Source organism: Lissotriton vulgaris, chromosome 2_1, assembly GCF_964263255.1.
Source record: "Lissotriton vulgaris chromosome 2_1, aLisVul1.2, whole genome shotgun sequence".
In the NCBI taxonomy this organism is placed as follows: Eukaryota; Metazoa; Chordata; class Amphibia; order Caudata; family Salamandridae; genus Lissotriton; species Lissotriton vulgaris.
In genome coordinates this window covers 1974962042-1974988786 of record NC_141687.1, presented here as the reverse complement: position 1 = coordinate 1974988786, position 26745 = coordinate 1974962042, and the positions used below count along the sequence as shown (strand labels likewise).

At 48.1% G+C, this 26745-nt stretch overlaps 1 protein-coding gene across 3 annotated transcripts in view; it reads left to right on the top strand.

Annotated features, from left to right (window-relative positions):
• The window catches only part of MAN2A2 (mannosidase alpha class 2A member 2), a 668437-nt gene that overhangs the window by 93218 nt on the left and 548474 nt on the right, over positions 1-26745 (top strand). For all 3 annotated transcript variants that reach the window (XM_086958183.1, XM_086958182.1, XM_086958181.1), the window contains one exon: positions 5574-5745. In XM_086958183.1, coding sequence (XP_086814309.1) covers positions 5574-5745 — 172 coding nt within the window. The remainder of the gene's footprint in view (positions 1-5573; positions 5746-26745) is intronic.

The window sequence follows — 26745 nt, the reverse complement described above, 5'->3', positions numbered from 1 at the left end:
CAGCCGGAGTCCCCCTACCTCCCACCCCCCTACCTCCCCCTCCGCCACTCCCCCTGGATAACCTTGGGCCTCAGCACTCTGCACCCACCTCCCTGGTCCCGCTGAGGGTGCTTTGAGAGTGCATCCTCGACCCTGGGGGAACCCTGGTTCTAAACCCAGAATGCCAATTCCCACAAATAAGTACTTACCTGCAAACCGTTAACTTAATTTTTCTTCATAGGAATACATTGAATGCTTTTTCCTTGAAAATAAAGTGTGGAGTTGGTTTGTATGGAACATTGAACAAGCATTGGCATAAACAACAGGTCTCGCCATTGGGACCTTATAAGTGTTTAGGTCGATCTATCTGCTTTGCCAATGTTTTTCAGCTATGTTGTAGAGAAGTTAAGTATTCAAATGGTTAATAAGCTGTCACTGAATTCCAAGGTTTCTTATTCATAACACAGACTTAACCGATGCATTACCAATGCTTGTTTGCAAAGTGCTTATCCTGAGCTCCTGTATTTTAAGGTGCCCTTCTTTCACATTCCACCACTAATCAATATAGCCTTTTAAAAAATGTTGCCCATAAACCCAGCCCTTTCTGGTAGATTCAAGAACAATGGGATAGGGTAGAGTAGTTTTCCACGCATAACACAAGTTGCTAATAATGTGTGGGAGCCTATGCGAACATATTATTCCAGACAAGCACCGTATAAACGTTTAAACTCAGCTACTCCACATAAATATCTGTACCATGTCGGTGCTTTAAGAGGGCAAGCACGGACTACTCGCCCTTCCCTGCCATACCTGCACATCTCAGCGGGGGTTCAACACTGTCAATGGGAAATACTGGCACTTTTCATAGACTACAGGTACCCTCGGGCCGTAAGTACCTACACCTCTAGGATTCTATTTCAACCACTGAGTACCGCGGCGTATGGTTGTAGCATCAAGTGTGGATGAGCGTGCGCACACACTTTTTTAACAGGTAAAGCAGGTTACACCTACACCGTATCTGTTCTAAAACCAGCAGCCGTGAGCACCGCCCCTGAACGATTCGTCGAGTCGGGAATACACAGAGTTGGAAATTCCCTTCCCAGACAGAGCTAGCAGCACCATCTGCAGCAAACGACAAACCAACCAGAAAACGACATATCATCCCTGGCACGTCCCCCGCAAGATAAGCAGCTTGGGCGCTGCAGAATGGAAACTGGAAATGACGAGGCGAAGCCAACACAACAACCCCTAAAAGGCACCACGAGTACACGAAGCACAAAACAAGTATGGTCGTGTCAGCTAATTAAAATAAAAAAGCACGAGAGTGGTGCGCGTGCGCGCAGGCCACAGCGAGCCATGTGTTTTGAATTATTGCGCCCGTGTCTGGGCACGATAATTCAAAACATATGGCGCTGTGCGGGTAACCGCAAGCAAGAAGTCACACACACGAGCGTGTGTGTGGTGAGCTTTTTGAAGCCCTTACAATGTCTCGCAGAGCAGCGCATGCGCACTGCTAGGCGAAACCTAAAACCTGTATATGTACTACAATGTAATTGCTTACCTTTTGTCTCAGTGTGATATCTAGGCTTATCACACTGATTAGCAAAATTAATCTGAAAAGTAATTCAAAAAGTAACGTACTTAGTAATCTGTAAAGTAACTGAAAAGTAATTTCGAAATATTGACTTGCCTGTAATTCAACCAATTGCATTTGAACCTGCATTCAACCGTAAATCATTGCATAAGATTTTGCAAAGTGCTATTTCACTTACCTGCACTAGGTTTGGTTTGGTTGTAAAAAATAAAATTACTTAATAATAGTTTTGATACAAACAAATTGGTCTGAGTTCAGTCTTTGAGTGTGTGATATCATCTGTTTCCTGAGTGTGTTCAACAAATGCTTAACATTACCCTCTGGTAAAGCCTTACTGCTTGCCCACACTACCACAAGTAAAGAGTAAGGGGCTATGTACATTGACCTCTGCCTACCTTTGGAGTTTCACTGGACTCTGTGCACACTATGGCTCTGTATATACTTTACCAAAATGAGATAGCTTCCTATAAGGGTAATTTATCCCTATCTGCAGAAGAGGATACTTGGGCTATGCTTACAGTGGATGCACAAATGCCTGTGGCCCCTGGACTGTAGGCATTACAGTAGTTATGATTTCATGCACAAAGAACACACTTCTAGTCTGTTCCCATTGTTCCCAATGCTTCCTGGGCCTTGTGATTCCTTAATGGACTATTTTGTACCATCCCCAGAGGCTCGTTTTCCTCAGCAATGGTCTGTGACTCAAAAAAAGGGACCCTGGCTACAGCAGCGTGAGGTCATGAGGGACACTTGCAGCTCCTGCACTGTGTCAGCAATGCCCCTATGGACCTAACTTCCTACCATTTTAGTAAGAGCCCCTCTGATCCTGTGTCCTGTTACCATTATGGGTGCAACCCTGTTGGTACTGAATCAGTCGCCCCTTTGTTGTCACCCCCTCCCCCAAAGCATCCAATCGATTTGAAATATGAATTCTGAATGCGCCTGTATGGCTAGCGCGATCATTAAAACCACCTGGATGGCTTGCTGAGTGTGAGACTTTTATGTGCAATGGGAAGACACTATAACGTGATTGGGTTTATAGAAATCCCCTAGCTGTAACAAATGGATCAAGGATTCTCTTCTAAGGACCTTAGGGAGGCTGAATATTCGACATTGGCACTATTGACTGTGTCCTGAAATTATTAACGATGCAATCACCATGTGAGTCCACCAGGCATGGCCCCATCCAGCACCACACTGCGTATTAGTAAAATGTCAATAGCCATGGAAGGAGGGAAATTCCAATGCTGGTTTAGCAAATTCAGGTATTTGTTAGTAAGGTCTTCTTGTCCCTCCCTTTGGTCCACATGCAACCAGGGGCACACCTGTTAAGATTGCCACATAAGGGCAAGATGCAGGTGGGAGGTCTATCACAGGGTGTTTCTGGAAGGATTTATAATGTAATTGTATAGCGCACGTATCACCCCAGACGTGGCATCAAGGCGCTGTAAGCATACCGCTGGCCTCTCCCTGTGATTTGCCCACTCCTTGGCACCCCCAGGGTGAAAGCCAGGTATCCTAGCGCTGTTGGACAGTTGTGGAGATTAAGTAAGCTATTGCCCAGAGTTGCAGCGTGGGACCCATGATTAGATTAGGCACCGAGCGAGAATTATCAGGTCCAAGGAAATTGAGCCCAAGACCCGCCGAGGCGGGAATAGAACCCTGGTCTCGGGCCAGACCTCTACATCAGGGTTTGCCGCTCTAACCATTGAGCCACACTTCTCCACTCTTTTAGTCCTTTGTCTAGGACGAGGGTTTCCCCGCCCTTTCACCCTTGTGATTCAATGTAGCCCCCTCTCTTTTAGGGACAGACTTCTTCAGTCTGACCACCAGGGAATTTGGGAATATTGATGTACTGGGCTGGCTGAATCACATGATGGGTGGCAGCTGATCCATCTAGGGCCAGTCTGGTCAGAGTATTAGAAATATTGTCATGGACGCCATTATGGGCTTAGTTAGAAGTTAGGAGTGCATGACTCTTCAGTTGCTTGATGTTCTCGATCTCCTCTCCAATAGCTGCCCAGCGTGCCAATATATGGAGAAAGGTCCGATCTCACAATATCTTTAATTTTCCTAAGACAATACTCCATTAAATCCTTTGCCCATGATGGATTCTGCGTAGCCCTCTCCAGGTACGAGCTGGCATGCTCCAATACAGGGAATGCTGTGGAGGGCTGACCGAACTGGAAGTTGTTTTGAAAGAGGGGTGACGTCTAGACCGTTAAGCAACTCTGGTGGACCGCAGACATCTCTTAGGGAACACCCATGCAGCGTTAGGACGCGTAAGATAAACTGTTGGTTTGTACTTGGCTATCAATCGGTCTATGGGGATCAGCTAGTGTAGCGGTATTGGTGGGGTGCCGTCAAGGTTCAGAGGGAGGCGTGCACCCAACAGTCTCCTCTCAGTTAAGGTGATATCTGTGGAGATAATCCCCACAGCCCCATGCTAAATTTTGTCAATACTAGTTGTAGGTGGGAGCAACATGATAGCAGGGCCACTTGAGCTTTTCTCTTGCCCATGATACTTGTTTATGGGGCCAGATTACCTGGAGGGCACTCGTCCAGTTGCAGATGTGCCTGTTCTTGGCCCAGGGATGTCCCGTGCTGCAGGGTGTAGCTAGTCTTCACCTATCGGCACTGGTTTGCACACACCTTGGACCCTTGTGCAGTGTCTCCTGGTGCCTGTAATCTTAGTACTCCGCCCAGGCACAGCAAAAGTAGGAAGAAGACCAGTTGGGAAACAGGGTACAACAGGCAAGATTCAGGCTGCAGTCTCCTGGGAGGATGGCCCCTCTGGGCTGCATGCGCACCTCCCTTTGAAATTTTAGGCAAACCATAAATACCAGACACGCTCTATATTCTGCCTATTCTCATGCCACCTCAAATGCCCAGTGTCACACTGTTTGCTCAATGCCATTGGAATATTTAAAAATAAGTTCTCACCTGGTTAAGAAAAAAAGATAAAGAACAGTTGTTTTTTGTGAAATCTGATCCCCTGCTGTCAAAAGTGTACACAGCAAGCCCTTAGCAATTTGATCAAGTGTAATTATAGATCTTCGAGAAAGAAAAATTAGCGTCCTAGTACCTATAGAATTGAGGGAGATCATCAGACTTATTTTGTTGCAATGTTGGACCATAAAGTTGTGAGGTTGAATGCAGAGGATCGTCCCATATAGGCAGAGTGAAAGGAGATCCACAGGTAGATCGGCAATTCTCTTTGGAATAACAGACCTGAGGGAGAGGAAATGAATCCTAAAAGTAGAGACCAAGAACACAGAACAAGAACTTAACGAGTAGAACTGTAAAATGTCATCCAGTCTAGTCTTCTATGCAATCTGAAGGGTATTTGTGAAGCAAACAGCGAAGCAGTACAGATGAAAATATCTGATACGTACCCCAGCCTCGAGTTTCTTAATCAGTGTTGGAGGAAGACCCACTGAGGCAGAGGATTAGCTTTAGTAGATACCTACCTATTACCCAGGTTTGTGGGAGCTCTGGGTAAGTGGAAATAAGGTCTTGCATATGGTTGTGTTAAGTATTTTTGGCTTTAGATAATGTTATGTTAGCTACAAAATAGCTAGGAATTACTGTATCTTTCTACTAAATGGGACTTCCACTGATGGCCCATGTTAGACACCATGGTAAAAATAAGAATTTCCTCAATTATTATGCGGCCACCATTTTCTTTTTGGACATAATCCAAGCTAGATAATTGTCTTTACCAAAAAGTAATAACAATACATTTGAATTGAAAAGAAGAGAATTGATAAACCTGTTAATCATGACTCATCCAGTCAAATTTCATGTTAAGCGATATCTTGGCATAATATAGCCTTTCCTTCTCCACATAAGTAAGTAATAGTTTGTAATATGTTTGCCCACCAATCTCTATGCCCTCCAATTTCTGTTCTACAGTTGAGTTTTTTTTATTCACATGCATTCTTCTGGAGTGAGTAGTTGGTGTGAGAGATTCAACTTTTAATTTGGTTCTGCATTTTAGGCTGGATAAAGACATTTGATAAATATTACTATGACCAGACCCAGCATATTTTAAACAACATGGTGGTAAAACTACAAGAGGATCCACGGCGGAAGTTCATATGGTCAGAGATCTCTTTTTTCTCCAAGTGGTGGGATAACATTAACTCCCAGAAGAGGGCTGCAGTACGCAGGTATTTAATCATTTCTTTTCTTTTGTCCGAACTGCTGCATTACCAACCCATTAACTACATGTGTTGTCTGTGTTTGTCCTTATATTCCACAGGAATATAAGCACCTTCTCTGGTGAATACCTGCAAAATGTAACCCCCGAGGGTCCCTTGCACTCATGACTCATTTACCAGTGTATTTTGCCTTCTGTGTAGGCTGTTCATTTTTTGCCATAGTTAGTTGCAAAGCCTCAATAGTTTGTTGTCTATTTCGTGACTAGTTTAGTGTGTCAATTCTACTTTGTTGTTTCCTCAAGATCTGTTCATTGGAGCATGTAATGAATGTGTAAGATGCTAGCTCTGGATGAAACCTGCACAACATCCTTATATTTTAGGTTCCGTGTTCATATGTTTGGCTCGGATAGATTATCCTTGATGTCAAGTTAATTTGGAGCAAACGTCCAGACTTATAGCAACAGGATAATGTACGAATTAAACAGAGACGCATAGGGTTTCTTTACTGCACAGATATCCATCCTGGAGTTTTGCTTTGCTACAGTTACATGCTATTTCTCTAGTGCACATCTGTCATTCGTATTGTCTCTTTGCACTGTGTACTGTAACATGCATTTACATATTGTTCTGGATTTTATACTACTGGTTTCTGATTTGGAAACGTAGGTTGTGAAAGAGTTGTGTGTTGGGGAGTGTGTTCCGCAGTGTAGCTTAGTGGTAGTGTATTGTATAAGGTACGTGCCTGGTAGCTATCTGCTTCAGTATAGTTGTTAGCCAACATGAAAGTAGTTTCTTAGTAGTATAAGGTACGTGCCTGGTAGCTATCTGCTTCAGTATAGTTGTTAGCCAACATGAAAGTAGTTTCTTAGTAGTTGAGTCTGTGCCATGTGAGTCCATCCAGTGCATTGAGTGAGCTTGTGAGTTGTGTTCATGTCCAAGTGTAGTGAGAAGTTGAAGTTGTTTTTTTAATCTTGGAGGGAAAGAGATGCCAGTTAACCGTATCATCCTATTGATGAGTCTTTTCGGAGTAAGTGTTCAGAAAGGGAATATGGAAGGGTGTTATGATTAGTGTGTTAATTTTGAGTAAACTAATACCCTCTTAATGGTGCTTATTCTCTATTCGTTTTCACCATTTAGGTATTTTGAATAGTTACATCTTGCTGTTAGAGAGCAATATGTTGCCATCTTTAAAAGCGTTTAGGACTGTGTTCGTTTCATGAGAATGCTTTGTCAGTGAATTAAGTGTATTCAGTTGTGTTGGTGGTACTAAATACTGAAATATATATTTATTGTTGCGACTTGTATGCTGTGTTACATGTGTTGTAAAGTACTGTTGTGCACTGTGGTCTTGCAAAAGGACATGCTTCTATATGTATAGCTATGAAACTCTTTTAGTTGCACAAGTGCATGGTGTAGGTTTGCCTGGTGTGCTTCATTGCATTGAGTTGCTATATCATGATCTCAGTTTTGTACAATGCAATACAGTGCTTGCTTTTTTGCTCCGCCCATCAGATTTAGTTGTCGTGCTCTGCTGCAGCCCACTGCACATGTCTGATTGGGACATACAACACACTTGTGCATTCCCTAACCAGCAATTATGTGATGTGTCCAATAGTGACAATTCTATGTTAACCTCAGGCACAGGTTTGCTTTTATTGTTATTGTTATTGTTACAACATGCAATCCACCATCAGCATGGCATTGAAACACCTTTGCTGTTCAGAACAGAAGTGGCACATTATTACAGCTCTAAAGCACCTCTTGTGGCTCCTTTCTAATAGCAACAATCTCAAGGGGTAGAGGGGGAAGGTAATAGGTAAGGCAGCCCCCCACTCATACAGTATTTAAACAATTGAGGCCTCACCTATATGCAACCGCATCCATATACATGACCAAGAGACAGGGACTGATTATCAGTATCACTTCCCAGGATGTGTCTAATAACATTAATCCTTAGGTCAAGATGCGTACTAATTTAATATAAAATCACACAGGACCATATACAATTCACCCAAGAAAAGGTGTGAAAAATAGAGAGAACCTCACGGTAGAACAACCCGAGGGGGTTCCCGGTTAGCAATTGCCGATATACCCACTTCTCATCATTGGCCACGCTCTCTATATGAAAAGACAAAAGTGCACTAGATAAAGTAATCGTGCAAACGTGAGAATAGTGGTGAAGACACAAATAGTGACAAACGTATAAACAATGACACCAAAATGTTGTGTACATAAACAAACAAACAGACCCCTAACCAACCACAAAAAGATTATGTGTAGCAGGACTTTGCTTGCTTTTCGTTTTTTATTCTGTTGCGGCAAGCCTCACCAGTTAAAAATGGTTACTTGTATACCATAATGATTTATATCCTCAAGCCGACATGTTTCATCGCTCCAAGTTTCAGCGATTTCATCAGGGCATAAGAGGGGTTATCTATTCTAAGTCTTTTCAGAAGAATCTGGACCTGTGTGAAAGAATAAAACAAAAACGCTAAAACCGCCGTTCATGCCCCTCCAAATGGGGGCATACCCGATGCAGCACATATCGGCACACAGTTAAGGCATATTTACCTTGAGGGTGCTAAGTCCGCGTGTACCGGCACCGCTCTGTAAGACACCGTGCCAAATTTTCACGTGTCCCAAAAATGGCTGGAAATTGTCACAGCCACCTATACGTGTATAAAACAGACAGAGCATGAATTGGAGCATCACGTACTAAATAGCAAATGAAAGACTGGTAGGAGGTTGTTAGTGAAAACTATGCTATCCCCACTCCATAGCATTGCAACACACTGCGCTAGTTAGTGAATGGCTCGAAAACCTGCCATCTGGGTAACTCAAGCATGATTCTACAGAGTTCAGAGATCTATCTTGAAGCATATACGGCAGGGACTGTGTTGTTAACTGAAACCCCCGATTAAAATGCACAGCTGTTTTGTTTCGATAGGCATTTAGATAAAACAATCACATGGCTCGCGGTAGTGTCTTAGTCCCTATTTTTGCTAGGACGAGTTGTCAATGTCCATGCATGCCACTCAGAACGTGGACAAAGTCCCTCGGTCACACACACATTCAAACTCCATCGAACTCTTACTGTTGCCGAGTCCCTCCGACGGTCCTCGCGCTAGATCTGTGCGCCGAACAGGAAGTAGCCGGAGGGAGACGCAACTCCGCCCACCACGTGGCGCGGCCATCTTGAAATGGGCTAGAACTGTCTCAATGTTTATACCCTGTTGGTTGTAGTGCCCACTGTGCAACAAACGTCTTGAGTCATGATTGCCAATTCACTGACTGTTTATATTCGTCAGTGCCCAGTGTGTGTTAATATCTCTGGGGCGAGGGATCCCGCTTTAAACAAATGATATGTACTGGGAGTTCTCACAGAATAAAAAGAATAAAAAGAGGTGATACGGTTGTCCGTGACATTGGTTAATATGTACGTACCATCAGAAAACCAACCGGGGAGGAATTTGTGTAACAAAAACTGCAGGGAGAAGCATCTGTGCACATCAGTGACTGCACCATCAGACACCAGATACTCCTTGACGACTGCACCACAGATAACCATCAAGCCTTTGTCAACAACGACAACCCTGTCAGCAGCAGAGCCTTTTTCATCCTCAGTAGCAATACCAACCTCATCAACTTACCTGTCAAAGGCGGCGGAAATTCCACTTCCAGTGCCTTAATGCATTCTTCACTGAAAGTGACTGCTCACTTGCCTACTTAGGTTCCGAGATTGAGGCAGACATCCACAATCATGTTCATATTTCTGATGCAATGTATAGCCCGGCGCAAATGGATGTGTGCTACATGTTAAAATTTCAAGCGAAAGCTTATGAGTAGGAGAAATATAAAAAATATGAATACCATCCTTCCTAACCCGCAGACGAATATCCTCCTTGAAGTCAGATGCTATCTTATGATTCTCGATGCTACTATAAAAAACCTCAGGTTACTTAAGTGTCTGTTGCTTTCAAATGATGCACACTTTTCCAAAGTGTTGCCTCTACAGCTTACGATAACCGCCTCCAGCTAGAGCATCACCTGGACCACCCATGCCACCACTACCGCCATGTGTATCAGTGATGCCACCATGTTCTTTAGTGTTGGATACCCCTTCTCCATCCCTACCTGTTCCACCTACGCTTAAGGAGATGGGGTGAACATTAGACCTTTTTGTTCAGCTATCAAATATGATGTTTGTTCTTCTTGCAAAAAACGAATTAAAGATATTACAAAAAATATATAGGGATAAGTTGAAATCCAGAAGTTAAAGAGGAAGCCATGGCACGGCCATAGCTAAGGAAAGAGCCAATGCTTCAGTCGCCGTCTAGACGCATGTAAGCACATGTCAAACACCGTCTTCCGTCAACTGGCCGGTGCTGTGCTGTTCAGAAGACTAAGAGGGCTTCGCTCTCAGCCTTCGGGCACAGAAGTTCAATTCAAGATTTGGAAAGGCCCTTTGATAGGCAAACATTTTTTAGGAAATATGTGAACAGTGTTGTACAAAATATAAAAACTGACCGGCATGGCCCATTCCCTGGGGACCTTGCAGTAAACATGCCCTGGATAAACTACTTTTGTGGCTTCAGAAGCTCAAATATACAGTAGGGGCTTTCACCCAGTACGGAGGTTAAGGGCGGTCTTGTTTAAATATATACAAGCAAGCAGGATATGATCAGGGTTATTCAGCCAATAGGAGTCGAAGATAAAGCATCCCAGCCTCACACCCAGGGCAATCAGAAGTAAGCCTAACTCTTCCATGTTGCCCATCCAGTTGGGGTGGAATCTTCGTTTTTGCCCCCATTGTGAGTCCACAGCAATGCACCACTGGGGGCTTTACACAATACATTTGGGACCTACCCTCACGTTTATACAGACACCTTCAGCTTATTCACCCAGGAAACATTATCAAAACTTGCCGGAATTGCAACAGGAGTATCTGTCACAATAGAGGGCAATCCTAGACCTCAGTGAGCTGAAAACGTTTCTGTCAAAGTAGTCCCTTCGAATGGTAACCTCAGGCAGGCAGGAAGGAGAATTCTTAACCTGTGTGGATCTTCATGATGCATATTTTCACATCCCCATACAGCAGGACCACCGGAAATAAGTCCACTCTTCAGTGGTGGGGCAACACTACAAATTCAAAGAGATCTCCTTGGGTCTCAAATCTACATCAGATATTTTTGCAAATTGCCTGGCACGTTAACTGTATTCCTGAGAAGACAAGGGCACCAGTTATATTTATATTTGGATAACTTGCTCTTAAAGCTCTATCAAAGGATGAGTCAAGAACGTCTACAGTGGCCTTTGTCAGTTTGTTCCTCGGGGTAGGTCTGGCGCTGAATATTGAAAAATCCTTTGGAGACCCGGAGTCAAGACTCTGGTTCTTAGAAGCAATCCTTGACACATGGATAGGTAAAGCTCTTCCTTCAATAGAATGAATGGTCAAACTATAAGCACTGTAAGCAATGGCAAACATTTTGCTCCAATCAAATGGACTCTGTTAGATTATACAAGTCACTCTTGTGCCTGATGTCACCCAGAATCGATCAGATATCCTTTGGCGGATCCTGGATGAGACCCATACTGGAGGAAATGGGCCATTAAGGGAAAATATGAACTGGGTCATGTGCTATGCAGAGGTCCGGTTACAAGAAGGCTCAAACAGCCATTACAGCGGTGGAGGTTTCAATCAAACCTAAGAGAGGCTGTTCCATTTCAACCTTTGATGGAAAGGATATTAATGATAATTGAATTGTCAATGGAAGACTGATGAGCCCACATGCAGAAATTGTCAACCTGAGGTCTCTGGTCAGAGGTGAAGAAAGCATCCACGCCAACATCAACATCGTGGAGCAATAGGCCGTAAGGCTGGGTCTACAGTCGTTGTTGCAGATGTTAGTAGAGTGAACCGTGCTCATTATAACTAAAAATACACCCTTGCAGTAGTATTGCAACCCAAAACAAAGATGACCGAAGGCCCATTCTCTATTACAAGAGGTGCAGATTCTGTGAGACTTGGCCATCTCCAGCAAAGTGGACATTTTATTTGAACATCTATCTGGATGTCAAGGAGGTGCACTCGACCATGCTTTTGCAGACTCCCACAAATGGGAGCTCGAACAGGACCAAGTGGATTATATCGCCCACAAATGAGGCAGGCCTACAATAGACTTGTTAGTTACCTTGCAACTTAACAAACCCCAACAGACGCCAGTTGTGGCAACAAGAGGCCAAGGGCAGCGCCTTTTGGATGACATGGTCTAAACCCTTTGTACTTGTCTTTCCTCCATTTCCCCTATCTGCAGTGAGCAAATGCAGGCAAAGGTGGATTACTGTTCAATGGGCCTCATTGCCCCAGTATACCCTTTTCAGTACTGATACAGTAATCTCCTGAGGCAGTGTCGATATCAAGCAATCCTGGTGAATATTCACCCCGGGCTCCTCAAGACACAATGGAGAGAAACCCCACTGCAACCTCCACTCTCTAAGCCAGACAGACTGGTACCTGAATATTTAGAAATCTGCCATTTGGACATTCCAGCAGACTGCAGGGACATTCTGCCACAGTCATGCACACCAGCAACTACAAAAACCTACAGCACCAAATGGAATCTTTTCTGCACATGGTGCAAAGACAGGGGATTTAATTCAGCCCTTGTCTTTGTGGCCACATCCAGGGCTGGACCTGGCCTTGAATGCTCCTCAATTGAAGTCCATCTTGCATGTATCTCAAGTCTTAGAAAAGTACACTTTCCCCATAAATAATCCTAAAAAAGTCATTAAAGGTGTCTTTAGGGCTTTTTATGGTGCTTCCCAGTCCAGAGTTGAACACTGTACTGAGTCAAATCATGCTGCCTTGTTTCAAACTGACTCATAGAGCACATTTGAAATTTATCTTGAAGATAATACTTGCTTGCTTTCACATGAGTAAGGAGGGGAAGGGAGTTAGAAGCATTTACCATAAGAGAGCCTTTTTTTGTTAACCAAACACAGTTGTAGTGTAGTTCCTATATTCCCAATAGGCTCTGCGCATTAGAATAACATATACTATAGATTAGACTTAGGACTGAGGTCGACTAGGTCTCTATCGTATATATTAAACTTAATTGTGAGTGCCAGCTAGCTCAGAGGTCACTAGAAACTTTCTAGTATAAACAAGAAGGGATTAGTTTCTTAAAACTGCATAAACATGACAGCTTTTTTTCCCAAGAATAAGAAATCAATCACTAGAGTCGCGGAAACAATAGATAACTATTTTACTCAGTCAATCGTGCATGCTTCGTTTCACCAGAGGTGCTGGGAAAATAGAGAGAGGGGCGTTTTCAATAAAAAGTATTTATTGAACAGTCTTCTTTCTCAAGCATAAGAAATGTACTGCTACAATCGTAATACTGGTTATAAAGTACAAGGTATATAATACGATAAGTATTATAAAGTAGTACTATAAAAGCATGATATGGTTTCTAAGCCATAAAATACATAAAATACATACAGTGATAAAATAATAACTAAAAGTACTCAACTGGTGCTTCTAAAATACGCCTACCCCTCTGTACCTAACCTAAGTCTAGTACAAGGGAAGAAGTAAGTGGGGCTTAAGTTTTGTATTCTTTGCCAAGAATCTATCCAAGAATTCTCGAAGGGTCTTATCAGCTTCATACCTTGGTTTAGAACGAAGGATGTCTTGTATCTCTTTCTCAGGACTCGATTTCCCAGCAACCCGCAAGGGTAGCCTGGAAACACTTGAGCTGGATTTCTCGGCAGGAGAAAAGACAGCGTCTCTCAGTGTGTCAGCTGGAGGTTCGGCTTCTTTCGGCACTTGCTGCTGCAGGGCGTCGGGCAAGTAGTTAGTCGATCTGTTCCAAACCACCGTGTCTTTGTCTGGGCAAATGTAGGCATATTTATACTTTGAAGGTGCCGAGTTTGACGTATGATTGGACTTAATAACGTCACTCAAAGACTCAGTTCTTTGAAAACTCCATGATTTCCTAGATAAATTAGTATTCAGGTGAGGGGAAGTCCCTAGCTGCTGGAGCCGGGTTTTTCTAAGAAATCGTTGTTGATTCTTGGAACTTAGTGGAAGTAGCCATGCCGTATTTGGGCTGTATAAGCTCAGTCCAAGTATGGTAATGATTTCTATGCCTATATAAGGATCGGGTAATTTATACCTATATAAGGGCATGAATCGGGGAAAATTACACTAGGGTCCTAGATTCATTTACAACACCCACTCCACGATCTTAAGTTCAATAACTAAATGTAAAAGCACTGGGACGACCCTGGGTGGGAGGGATGGCCGTGGCTGGCAGGATTGATTTTCTTAGTAGGACTATGGTTGATTGTGTCAATGCTTGTCAATAAATTTCCACTGCTAGCTGATGTGCCATGTTAAGGAGCTGCTTCTTTCAATAAAAAGATTTTAAAAAAAATGTAAAAGCACTGAACATATCTAAGGCATGTGTTTACAATCCCACCCCAAAATACATGAAATGCACTTGAAATGGTTGTACATAAAAATTTGAGCATTTCTACTGTACGAATTTTAGGAAAATGTTGTCATTCTAAGCATAAAGTATCATATCCGAAATGCAAACTGAATGTACCATGTAATTATATTTATGAAAAATGGCTCTTAAATACAGAAAAAAAGGTTGAGACCATTTCATAACATTACCTATCAATGTTTATAGTATTGAGGACAAGGCCAAATATTTCCTCTAGGAAGTGTTCAAAAAGAATTTCTTGTTCTCTAAGAATAGTTCTACTTTAAGCAGATTAGTCTGTGCCAAAAAGTTCAATGTTTTTGGGAGAGAAAAAAAAATGCAATCGTTTGAGAAAAATAGAGTTCCAAAGTTAGAAGTCTTTGTTTTAAAAACGGGAAGGCCGAATTTCAGAGTTCAGGGAACGCTGTGTGCATGAATCAAGAGTTATTCTCGGTGTCAGGAGAAAATATTAGATCATCTAGGCTGGCAAAGAAATCATCTAACACAGTTGGTGAAAGTGGAATTATTTCATCAAGTAGATTAAATGTGCACAGATGAGAATTATTGCCGTCAGCGCCAAGTGCCGCTTTAGCAATGTTCATATCAGATGGTACCCGTGTGCCTGTTGATCCTCGTATCTCACCCTCAGTTAGACTTACTGGTGAGATCTCAATGAATGCTGTCATCAGGATTGGTAGCCGTTGGGGACAACACGATGCATGAGTCGTTACCAGACATAGCAAGTTGTCGACATCCGATGGCAGGACTGATGGAAGTGTAAGACAAATGTCCAACACGCATTCCTCTCCGCAAAGCAGGCATCGTAGAACAGGTAAGATGCAATCTTGCCAGATTGGTCTGAACGATAGAAACCAGTTGTGTTCAGATCTCTTAAACGAGCCAAGCCAAGAATCTGTGTAATCCTCTCACGGTACCTCATGGCAAGGAGGCATTGTTCCATGGTATTCTGGGTATCGCTGGTGACCAGACTTGCCATATCGGAGCCGAAGGAATAAAAATAGAATTCCTGCTACGAGTCCCATGATGAGAGGCAGGCCGCCGAACACCGTTTGCACGAAATTTGGAAAAATGCAGAGGACTGCTTCAAATGGTGTTAACAGTCCCGAAAAAATCGTCTTAAATACATGTGCGATGCCACTGGTATCAGACATGTTTAAGATTTGACTTAACATTTCTGCGAAATGTACTGGGCAGTTTGTTGATAATAATGCATGTATCTCTGCAGAAGTCCTTGCAACTTGCAGATCATACGTTTCTTTAGACGAGGTCAGTGGCACAGTCTTTTGCAAAAGAATGACTTTCATTCTGCTTAAAGTATCAATTCGTATAGAAGAGATATTCAGTGAAGGCCATAATACCGTCCCACTGTCTATCTTGCTCTTTGGATACAATACTTGCATACAACAAGTGACCCTGGATGAGCATAACGTAGCTGCCATTGGATAGCTGCCTGAAAATTGGTTCCATCACTGTGCAGGTGGCAAGAGAGGTTATTTGCAGATCCTTTGCTGGCTCCGTGTAAATTAATACCTTGGCACAAAAGTGTACCACTTAGTGAATTCTTACAATTTTTACCACTAAGGATTACTTCCTTTCCTTTATTCCAACATTTGTGTGTGTAAGGAAAAGTCCAGGTAGACTTAATGTATTCTTTACCCAACCTTTCATACAGGCCCGCTGGTATATGCTGTAGACAATACCGAAATTGGAAAATCGTCACTGGTATCGTAATGGTGCCATGTATTATCCATTCAATGACAGGCTTCTCAGAAACTGTCAATGGTAATCTTTCAAGGCTCAGCACCATATAGTCTGCTCCTCTTTGTTCCAAAGAGATTTGTTTATCTGTAAGGTTAAATACAGCAAACAATGACGTTGTGACTATTAGACGCCAGGGCACATAGCCTGAACGAAGATTTTGCAATGTCCAACCTAACTGCATTATAGAACGTAATTGAGACTGGCCATGTTGTAACATTAGCAAGTCCTGCTCTATTATGTCAATTGCAGAGGATACAATGCTGTACAAAGAATATATTCTGGAGGACGGAGTCGTTAACCCATTGTCCACTACAGAGAGAGCTTTCTCTAAATGAATACGATCAATTTCTCGTATTCTTTCTGCAGTTTCCATTTGCGTTATTTTCCAAGCATCGTTGTACGCAGCGTATATATACCGACGTATATGAAACGTTTTTGCCGTGGTTTGCAAAGCCCCATTAAGAAATCTTGCAAATCATTGCTTTCTTTAAGTAAAGATAAGTATCTTGAAAGAGGCACGTTGGTGATAGATTCCTAACCTTAGAATATCCCCAGGCATCAGACTGGATCGGGAAACTTTTGAGTAGCAATACCCCTACGCGTCGGTAGGTGTCGTCTGCGGCTCCGCGTCCGTCGTCGGCGTCGTTAGCGCTGGAATGACGTAGTCGGAGTACTCAGACTCCGCCCATGCGCGCTGACGTCAGTTCTTTTTTTTTTTCCACGCCAGCTAGCGCAGATCCGGAGAAGCTCTACCCCTAGTTATTTTTTGACTAAACTTTTGATCTTTTTTTGATCATTTCTTTCTTCGAGTCTTCGACTCTATCGGTGCCGGTAGGGATGCCCGGGTTCAAACCCTGATCGAAGTGCGACCGACTGTCGGTTACGGACCCCCGTCGCCGGTGCCTGAAGTGCTTAGGCCTCGATCACGACGACCGCACCTGCTCCGACTGCCAGGCCCTGACGTCGAAGGCTAGGCGGGAGCGGTCCCGCAAGCGGCTCTAGCTCCGGCAGTCGGCCCCGCGCCGCTTCAGGTCCCGGTCCCACGGGAGGTCGAGGGACAGGTCGCGGGGTCGGAGTCATCGCAGCTCCGGGAGTGGACACCGGTCGTCTGGATCCAAGTCCTCAGGTAAGAGGCATGAGATGTCAGAGCGACGTCATCGTTCCTCCCACCCACCCCGACGCTCGCACGATGCGGCCGGGGGCTCGGGCGACACCGCCCAAGCGGCTCTGCCGGAGTCGCAAGCGTCGCCGCCTGCTCCACACCTTCGGGTCCCTGGGCACGGCGCGACGCCGGAGGAGATCGAGCGATACCTCATGGCCATGAGGTCCCTCCCTCCCCAGTCGGGTCCCGGGGCGCCTCCGGGCCCAACAGTCCCGACTGGAGGACCTAGCGGGTCGGGTGCTTCGGCCCGACGCCGTCGGGTGCTTTGGCCCCGGCGCCGCCGGCGACTTCGGTCTCGGCGCCGCAGGACCTCACTGGATCCGGTTCCGGATCCGGGTCGTCGCCGGTTGACCTCACAACCTCACCGGCGCCGGCCCCACGGGTGTCGACCCCGGCGCCCACTGTGGACACCGTCCCCAATGTTTCCTGCGGTCCGACTCTGGCGCCGATTCCGTCGACCTTGGTTATTTTTGTCCCCATGAGGAGGCCCTGTCTACTCATCCTGTTTTACAGGAGACGGGTGACGAGGAAGATTGGGAGGGGTCTGAGGACCCTCTGGCACAGGAGTGCCAGTCTCAACAGGACTGGACATATGAGCTTGGGGAGGCCAGTGGTATTGACACATCGCCAGACACTGGATTTGTCTCCCCTCCGACTGTGGCTTCGGAGGAGGGGTTTAGATATAGTGTAGTGTTGGCGAAGGCAGCCAAGGCCTTAAACCTTGAGCTCTCCGTCACGGCCGTGAGGGCTAACCTCCTCACTGAGGTCCTCAAACTGCAGTCAAGCTCCAGCGAGCCTCTGCTGCCGTTCAATGAGGCTTGTGTGACGTTCTTGTGGGCACTTGGTCCAAGCCCGCCACAGGCCCTCCTGTGGTAAGGAACGTGGCCAGACGCTATCGCCCGGCCCCGGGCGACCCATGCTTTTTGTTCACCCACCCCACCCCCGAGAGCCTGGTCATCCAGGCCTCCAATTCCCAGACCGCATTCCCGTCGGCCCCGCCCGACAGGGAATCCAAGAGATACGAACAGTTCTGGAAGAAGGGGTTCTCGTCTGTAAGCTTAGGGCTGTGGTCTGTTAATACCGCCTGTCTCTTGGGCCGCTACACCCACACTCTGTGGGAGGTGGTTGCGGACGTGCTGCCACAATGTCCGGAGGAGGTCCGGGCTAAACTCGCCTAAACCCTTGCGGAGGGACGAGATGCAGCGCGTTATTCCATCCGGTGTGGGTTGGATACAAGGGACTCACTGGGCAGGGCGATGGCAACGACGGTGGCGGTTCGCCGCCACGCCTGGTTGAGGTCCGCCAACTTTTCCGCCGATGTCCAGGCCACACTTCTGGACATGCCGTTGCCTCTTCGGCAACAAGGCAGACCATGCGCTGGAACGTTTTAAGGACTCCAGAGCTACGGCCAAGTCCATGGGCCTCTCGGCCCCACCAAACGGGTGCCTTTCGCTCCTTTCGTGGCCACGGAAGGGGCGCCCCCCACACATGCTGCCAGCCATGCGCCGCAAAATGTTCAACAGCGCGGTGGCGGCCGTGGAAACCGCTGTGGCGGCGGTCGGGGACAACGGCAAGGCCAGTCCACACCTCCCTCCACAGCACCCGCCTCAAAACCTTCCTAGTCCTAGTTTTCAGGCCCATGTGACGCCTGTGGGAGGCAGGGTTCGCCATCACCTCTCCCACTGGCGCTGGGGCTACTCCCTCCCCTTCGAGGCGACCCCTCCATCCATGCCACCGCGTGTCGGGGGATCACTTGCAACTTCTGCAAGAGGAAGTCACGGCCCTCTTGGCCAAGGGGGCCATCGAGCGCGTTCCTGGGCCAGAAGTAGGGTGTGGATGTTACTCCCACTACTTTCTGGTACCCAAGAAGGGCAAAGGGGGCCTACGCCCTATCTTGGACCTGCGGAACGTCAACGGCTTCCTCCGGAAGGAGAAGTTCAAGATGCTGACTTTGGCTCAGGTCCTGGCTGCCCTGGACCCGGAAGACTGGCTGGTAGCGTTGGACTTGCAGGACGCTTATTTCCACATCCCCGTCTTGCCGGCCCACCGGCGTTACCTGCGGTTCACGGTAGGCCAAGAGGACTTTCAGTTTACCGTGCTCCCCTTCGGCCTTACCAGCGCCCCACGGGTGTTCACGAAGGTGATGGCGGTGGTCGCAGCTCATCTGCGCAGGTTAGGGGTGTCAGTCTTCCCCTACCTAGACGACTGGTTGTTGAAGGCGGGCTCGCCCCAGACAGTCGTCAGCCACCTCCAGACTACGGCCGACCTCCTGCATTTGCTGGGGTTCTCCATCAATGTGCCGAAGTCGCACCTGTGTCCCTCTCAGAAGCTCCTCTTCATCGGAGTGGTTCTCGACTCGGCGCAGTTTCGGGTTTACCCTCCCGAACAGCAAGTTCGGGATATACAGGCTCTGATTCCCATCTTTCAGCCGTTATCCCGAGTCTCGGTCAGGTTGACGCTGCGGCTTCTGGGGCTGATGGCCTCCTGCATCCTTCTGGTGCATCACGCCAGGTGGCGGATGCGGGGTCTGCAGTGGGACCTGAAGTTCCAGTGGGCCCAGTATCTGGGCAACCTGTCCGATCATGTCTTGATCTCGGAGGGCACTGCGAGACCACTGCAGTGGTGGCTCACGGACTGCGACTGGGTCAGTGGCAGATCCCTCTCCTTACCCCACCCGGAGCACGTGGTTGTGACGGACGCGTCCCTCCAGGGCGGGGGAGGCCACATGCGAGAGGAGGAGATCAGAGGCCTCTGGTCTCCGGCGAAGTCCCGGCTCCATATCAACCTTTTGGAGCTGCGGGCGATTCGTCTAGCACTGAAGGCGTTCCTCCCCTCTGTCCGGGGGTGTGTAGTGCAGGTGTTCACGGACAACACCACCACCATGTGGTACTGCAACAAACAAGGCGGGGTGGGGTCGTGGACCCTTTGCCAGGAGGCTCTGCGCCTCTGGCAGTGGCTGGAACATCAGGGCGTGACCCTGGTGGTTCAACACCTGGCAGGCTCTCTGAATGCCAGGGCGGACAAACTCAGCCGTCGGTGCATGATAGATCACGAATGGCGTCTGAACTAGGATGTGGCGCAAGGCCTCTTTCAGCAATGGGGAGAGCCTTGGTTAGATCTATTCGCCACAGAAGAGAACGTGCAATGTCATCAGTTCTGCGTGTTGGAATTTCCAAGGCGGCACTCGCTCGGAGGCGCTTTTGGTCGCACGTGGAGTTGCGGTCTATTGTATGCCTTTCCGCCTATACCACTTCTGCCCAGAGTGCTGAAGAAGATCAGGCGCGACCGGGCCCAGGTTATCCTTGTGGCTCCGGACTGGGCACGAAGATACTGGTATCTCGAGCTACTCAGTATGTCAGTCGTTCCCCCGATTCGTCTGCCTCTTCGGGAGGACCTTCTGTCGCAGCAGCAGGGGACGGTCCTACACCCGAACCTGTCCAGTCTCCACCTACAAGCTTGGAGATTGAGCGGCGGCAGTTGAGGCCAATTGACTTGCCTCCCGAAGTCTGTAATATCATTCTGGCAGCCAGGTGTCCCTCCACAAAGTCGGTATGCGCCTGCAGGTGGAACAGATTTGTGGCATGGTGCACAGCAAAGGCTGTGGACCCTCTCTCTGCACCCCTTTCTGAAGTTCTACTGTTCCTTCTTTCCCTTGCCCAGCAGGGCTCTGCTCTGGGCACTCTTAAGGGGTACCTCTCTGCTCTTTCCGCCTTCTTACGGCTACCTGATCAGCCTTCCTTATTCAAGTCCCCCATTGTAAATAGATTTCTGAAGGGCATCACATATATGTTCCCTCCTGTTCCCTTCGTGATGCCCCAGTGGGACTTGAATCTTGTACTCACTTATCTAATGTGTGCTCCCTTTGAGCCGCTCCATAACTGTCCTCTCCGTCTTCTTACCCTGAAGACTGCTTTCCTGGTTGCCATCACCTCTGCCAGGAGAGTGAGTGAGCTCCAGGCTCTTTCTAATACTCCACCTTTCTTATCTGTTCATCCGGCAAGGTGGTGTTGCATACACGACCTTCCTTTCTGCCCAAGGTTGTCACAGCCTTCCACATCGGGCAGTCCATTACCTTGCCCACCTTCTTTCCGCCTCTGCATCCCTCGAAAGAGGAAGAGAGGCTCCACCGTCTGGACCCAAAACGTGCGCTCTCCTATTTCCTAAATCGCACACGCCAGTTCTGGATGGATGACCAACTCTTTGTTGGTTACGTGGGCGTGATGAAGGGAAAGGCGGTACACAAGAGGACCATTTCGCGGTGGATCATCTTGTGTATTCAGGCATGTTACTCCATGGCCAAAAAGGAGTCCCCTGCTGGATTGCGGGCTCATTCCACTCGAGCCACGGCAACAACATCTGCCTTGGGCCGAGGAGTCCCCTTACAGGGCATTTGTCAGGCAGCTACGTGGGCCTCGCTGCACACGTTCGCAAGACACTACTGCCTGGACTGTCAAGTCCGGAGGGATGGCTACTTTGGCCGTTCCGTCCTCCAGGACTTTCTGGTGTGATATTGGTTCGCAGACCCACCACCGGGGTTGGTATTGCTGGGGTATCTATTCTAAGGTAAGGAATCTATCACTAACGTGTATCTTTCAGATGCACAAGTTACTACTTGTGTAACGATATATCTGTAAGAGACATTAGTTAGTGATAGATTCCTTACCGACCCACCCATCCTCCCCGTTCTGCGAACCGATATCTAGGGTTCAGGTCATCCCCTTTTAGGGCCCTAGTTTCATGGCACCAGTGTTGGTTCTATCATGGCTCTGCGAATCTGGCGCGGAAAAGCTGTGTTTCAGAACTGACTTCAGCGCGCATGGGCGGCGTCTAAGTACTCCGACGACGTCATTCCGGCGCTAACGACGCCGACGACGGACGCGGAGCCACAGACGACGCCTACCGACGCGCAGGGGTATTGCTACGCAAAAGTTTCCGGATCCAGTCTGACGCCTGGGGATATTCTAAGGTAAGGAATCTATCACTAACTAATGTCTCTTACAGATATATCGTTACACAAGTAGTAACTTGTGCGTTGTTTGATTTCTGGAAGTGTGGATGTCTGTAGCCACTCAAGGCATAGTTTTCCTACACTGTATGTTGTTACTGTCCCTTGATGTAGTCTCTGGAAATATCTTTGATCTGGCCTGTTCATTTTGAATCCCTGTGTTTTGTTCAGGAATCGAAATTTGCCTAGCAGTTTGTAACGGTAAGTTTCAATTCTTTTAAGGACACGGAGGCGAGGATTATGCTTTTCCCATTCTTCGCTGTTTGTTACATAAAGCACACAGCAGCCAAAAAAGCAATAACACAAGCCCTACCTCAGAACAAAGGATACGGGCTATAAACAGTAATGACAAATTTGTTCATAAACTACAAGTCCCATGACAACCATTAGGATAGTCCATAACATAGTCCTTTCTTAGTGTCCATAGTCCCTAGGTAAGACGTCCCTCCTATGACCACGTCCTCTTTCTTCGCGCGAGTCACGCCATGAGGTCACTGGTCCTGTTTGACGCCATAGTTTCCTAGGAGAAAAACACGACAGCATCAGCGGCGATCGGCCAACCACTTCTTGAGCATGCAAATAACACCAGTTCCACAGTGTAAAATCTTTAGCCACAGAAACTGGAAAACCTGAGTACTTACTGCAGTACGGGCGGGTTCGTCTCCACAGGTGACCATGGAGGGATAGTCCTCGCCTCCGTGTCATTAATGGAATTGAAACTTATGGGTACAAACTGCTAGGCAAATTTCGATTCTATGTCAGGACCAGAGGCTTCAGATTATGCTAGTTTAAAGCTTACTCATCACCAAATGTGCAATATCCACCACCGGCTTAAAATGAAACCGCTTGAAGGTGGAATCTGAGGACCAATCTGCAGCACGCATCAAGTCCTCTAACCTGGCTCCCAATGAGAACGCTTTTAAAGCCATGGCCCCTCTCGCCGAGTGGGCACCGAACTGTTTGGTATCAATACCAGCTTCCTGCATGATCCACCGTACCCATCTTGCAATGGTGGGAGATGAGATAGCCTTGTGCGGCTTCCGCAGCGCAATAAGCAACTGTCGTTCGCCCGGTGGGCGAAGCTCCAGAGTCAAGTCCTCATAGGCCTTTAAACATTGAACCACACACAACTTAGTGGCGTCCGCAAAATACGGATAGGAGATTGTCCTCGAGGCACATTTAGTGCGTCGGCCTAACGTGAAGATAACTCCCTCCAGGGAGAAGACCCTCGCCGAGACATCCAACGCACGGACGTTCGACACCTGTCTATAAATTACCAGGCACAAAAGCATTGCCAACTTCGCTGAAAGCTCTTTCAAAGATAGGTACCTGTTTTGCGGCCATGACAAGAAAAGATTCAGGACTAGATTGACATCCCAAAGAACAGAGTAACGCAGTTCCGGTGGCAAAGAGAGGCTAATTCCCCATAAAAGCCGACAGACAAAAGGCACGCTCGCCACCGGTTGGTGGCCGGCCGAAATCGCTGAACGCATCACGTTGATAGTCTGGTAGGCGAGGCCAGCCAAAGCTGATTCCGATAAGAAATTTAACACCGGAACGACGCCTGTGACCACGGGATCCAGGCCCCGTCGAAAACACCAACGGGACCATGTATTCCAGGCGGAGCAACATCGCTTGGTCGTACTATCGGCCCAGGCCTTTGAGAGGAAACTCTCAGCTGGTCTCGAAAGGCCAGGGAGCGACCAGCGTCGCCCGAAAGCCTCCATGTCATGAGGCGGAGAGAGCTCTGCGTGATCAGATGATGTGGATCCCCGTCCGCGTTGAGAAGAAGACGTGGAAACCAGGGGAGTAGGATTGGAGAATCCCAAGAAAGTTCCAGAAGAACCGGAAACCAGACTTGAGATCTCCACCAGGGAGTCACCATGACCACATCCGCCTGCTGGCGGCGAAGGTGGGCCGCCGCCCTCACCACCATTGAAAATGGGGGGAAAAGCGTACGACCTCTCCTGACTCCAGTCTTGCAGAAAGGCATCCTTGGCCTCCGCCAGCTGGTCCGGCCTCCAGCTGAAGAAACGTGGGAGCTGATGGTCCAGGCGGGACGCAAAGAGGTCCACCGAGAACGGGCCCCAAAGGGTGCCCAGCCATCTGAAAACCTGCGGGTCCAGCTTCCACTGACTGGAGTCCCGCAAGTGTCAGGAGTGCCAGTCCATCACTTCATTGTCCTGACCCGGCAGGTATTCCGCGGTTACCGACACCCGATGTGCCAGGCAGTAGTCTCAAAACTCCTTTGCCAGATCCGCTAGGGCTTTGGAACGAGGTCCGCCCAAATGGTTCACGTAACGAACCGCAGAGATGTTGTCCATCCGGAGCAGGACGCATGAGCGAACAGTGTCCTTGGTCCAACAGCGGACTGCGAAGGACCCCGCCAGCAGTTCTAAGCAGTTGATATGCAGACCCTGTTACTCGGACGACCAGGCGCCGCATGTGGAAAAATTGCCACAGCGGGCGCCCCAACCTGCCCTGCTGGCGTCGGACTCTATAACCAAGTCCGGGACTGGCCCAAAAATCGCTCGGCCGTTCCAGGCCTCCATGTGGGTGAGCCACCATGCCATTTCCTCCTTCACCTCGGCCGACAGAGGGACCACCTTATCGTATGTCAGACCTCGACGGAGGAGGTGCGCTTTGAGACGCTGAAGGGCCCGGTAATGAAGGGACCCCGGGAAGATCGCCTGGATGGAGGAAGACAACAGTCCTACCACCCGCGCAATCTGGCGCAGAGACGTGTGTGATCTCGATCGTCTGGCGCAAAGTGTGGCGAATTTTCCCCAGTTTCCTGTACGGAAGGCTCAGGGAGCACTTCAATGAATCCACGGTAAAGTCGAGGAAGACTACTGACTGAGAAGGGGTGAGAATCGACTTCTCGCTGTTGACCACGAACCCAAGCCCCTAGAGCTGCAGCTGAGGGTTCAACCTCTCGGGGCACTGAGCCATCAACAGAATGTCGTCTAAATAGAAGATCATTCGCACCTCTTGACCCCGCAAGAGCTCCACGGCCGGATGTAGCAATTTGGTGAAACACCACGGTGCTGAAGAAAGCCCGAATGGAAGGGCGGTAAACTCGAAAACCTGGTCCCCCCATCTGAATTGTAATAAACGGCGATCAGGAGGGTGAATAGGCACCACCAAGTACGCATCCTTGAGGTCCAACCGGACCATCCAGTCGTTCAGAAGCAGCACGTCCCGTAAAAGATGGATTCCGTCCATCTTGAAGTGCCGGTAAACCAACCAACCGTTGAATTCTTTGAGGTTGATTACCGGACGCTTCCCCCCCCATCCGCCTTGTCCACCAAAAAAAGATTGCTCAGACACCCCGCAGGGTGCTGTGCCGATCGACAAATGTCGCCCTTGCGAAGTAAGTCGGAGACCTCTTGGTCGACTAGACGAGCATCTGCTTGAGAGAAAGCAATAGGGTGCGGCGGCCTGTCCTGACGGGGCTGGTCGGACTGTCTGTAAGACCCATGCGTCCGACGTGATCGCGGCCCAGGCCTCTGGAAACAAGGCTAAACGCCCCCCAACGCGGACCTGGTCCGCCGATATGCCACTCACCGTTTGAGTTGTTGCCGGCGGAGTTCTTGAAGCTGCCACGACCTCTGAAGCGCTGGCCTCTGGTAGGATAGAAGGTGTTATAATTTGCCGAGGCGTTGTACTGGCCTCGTCCGGAGCCCTGGTTTCTGTTGGTCGCTTGCTGACCACCACGGCCGGTCACGCGGCCCCCACCGCGACCGCCCCCCTGGAGAAACGCTGTTGGAAAACCTTCTTAATGCTCGTTTGTGCCCTATCCAGGGACGTAAAGGTCGAGACATACTTCCCTAATTCTTTGATAAAAGGGTCGCCCAAAAGGCCACCCTGGGCCACTGCCCCTGCTTTAACTAACTTCGCCAAAAAAGTGGCCATTTTAGGGTCTAGTTCGGGAGTCAGGGCCACTTTGCCCTCCAACGTAGGCCTAGGGCATTCCCCGCGCAGACAGCTTCTTGCTTCCTTCTCGAGGGGCTTGCGGAGGCGACCTGCGACGAACTTCGCCACCTTCTCCCCAGGGGTCCAGGAGGCTGCATGATTTCATCCAGTCCAGCATACCCGAACTATCTTGGGAGTAGCTTGGCGGCAGAGCCCGAAGGCCGCCAAGAACGCACCGACCCGTCCTCATCATCAGTGTCTACCAGGGAAGCCCCGCCCGAGGACGAGGGGATCGTCCCCGTGGGCCCTGAGGGGCCCTGCGCTAGTGGAGGCGCAGGGGTGGGTTCAGTCGCCTTGACCAGGACTGCGTCACGCAAACGCTCAAAGGCGTCCCTGTCCACACCCTGCGCCACATTAGACAACCCTTCCTTGCAAGCTTTCTTAGGGGACGGGGGTTCACTCCCTCCTTGCGCTGGCATAGTACTAGAGATCCCCAAATGTGCTTGGGTCACCCTCTCGCACTCCTGGGTAATGCGTGCAGAGAGTCGCTCCTCCATAGGCCCTACAATCTCTTGCACGCAGTGGTAAATTGAACTATCTACTGCACTATAAAACTTGTCATCAGTTAGATACCCCTGTGACTCCTGCTTTTC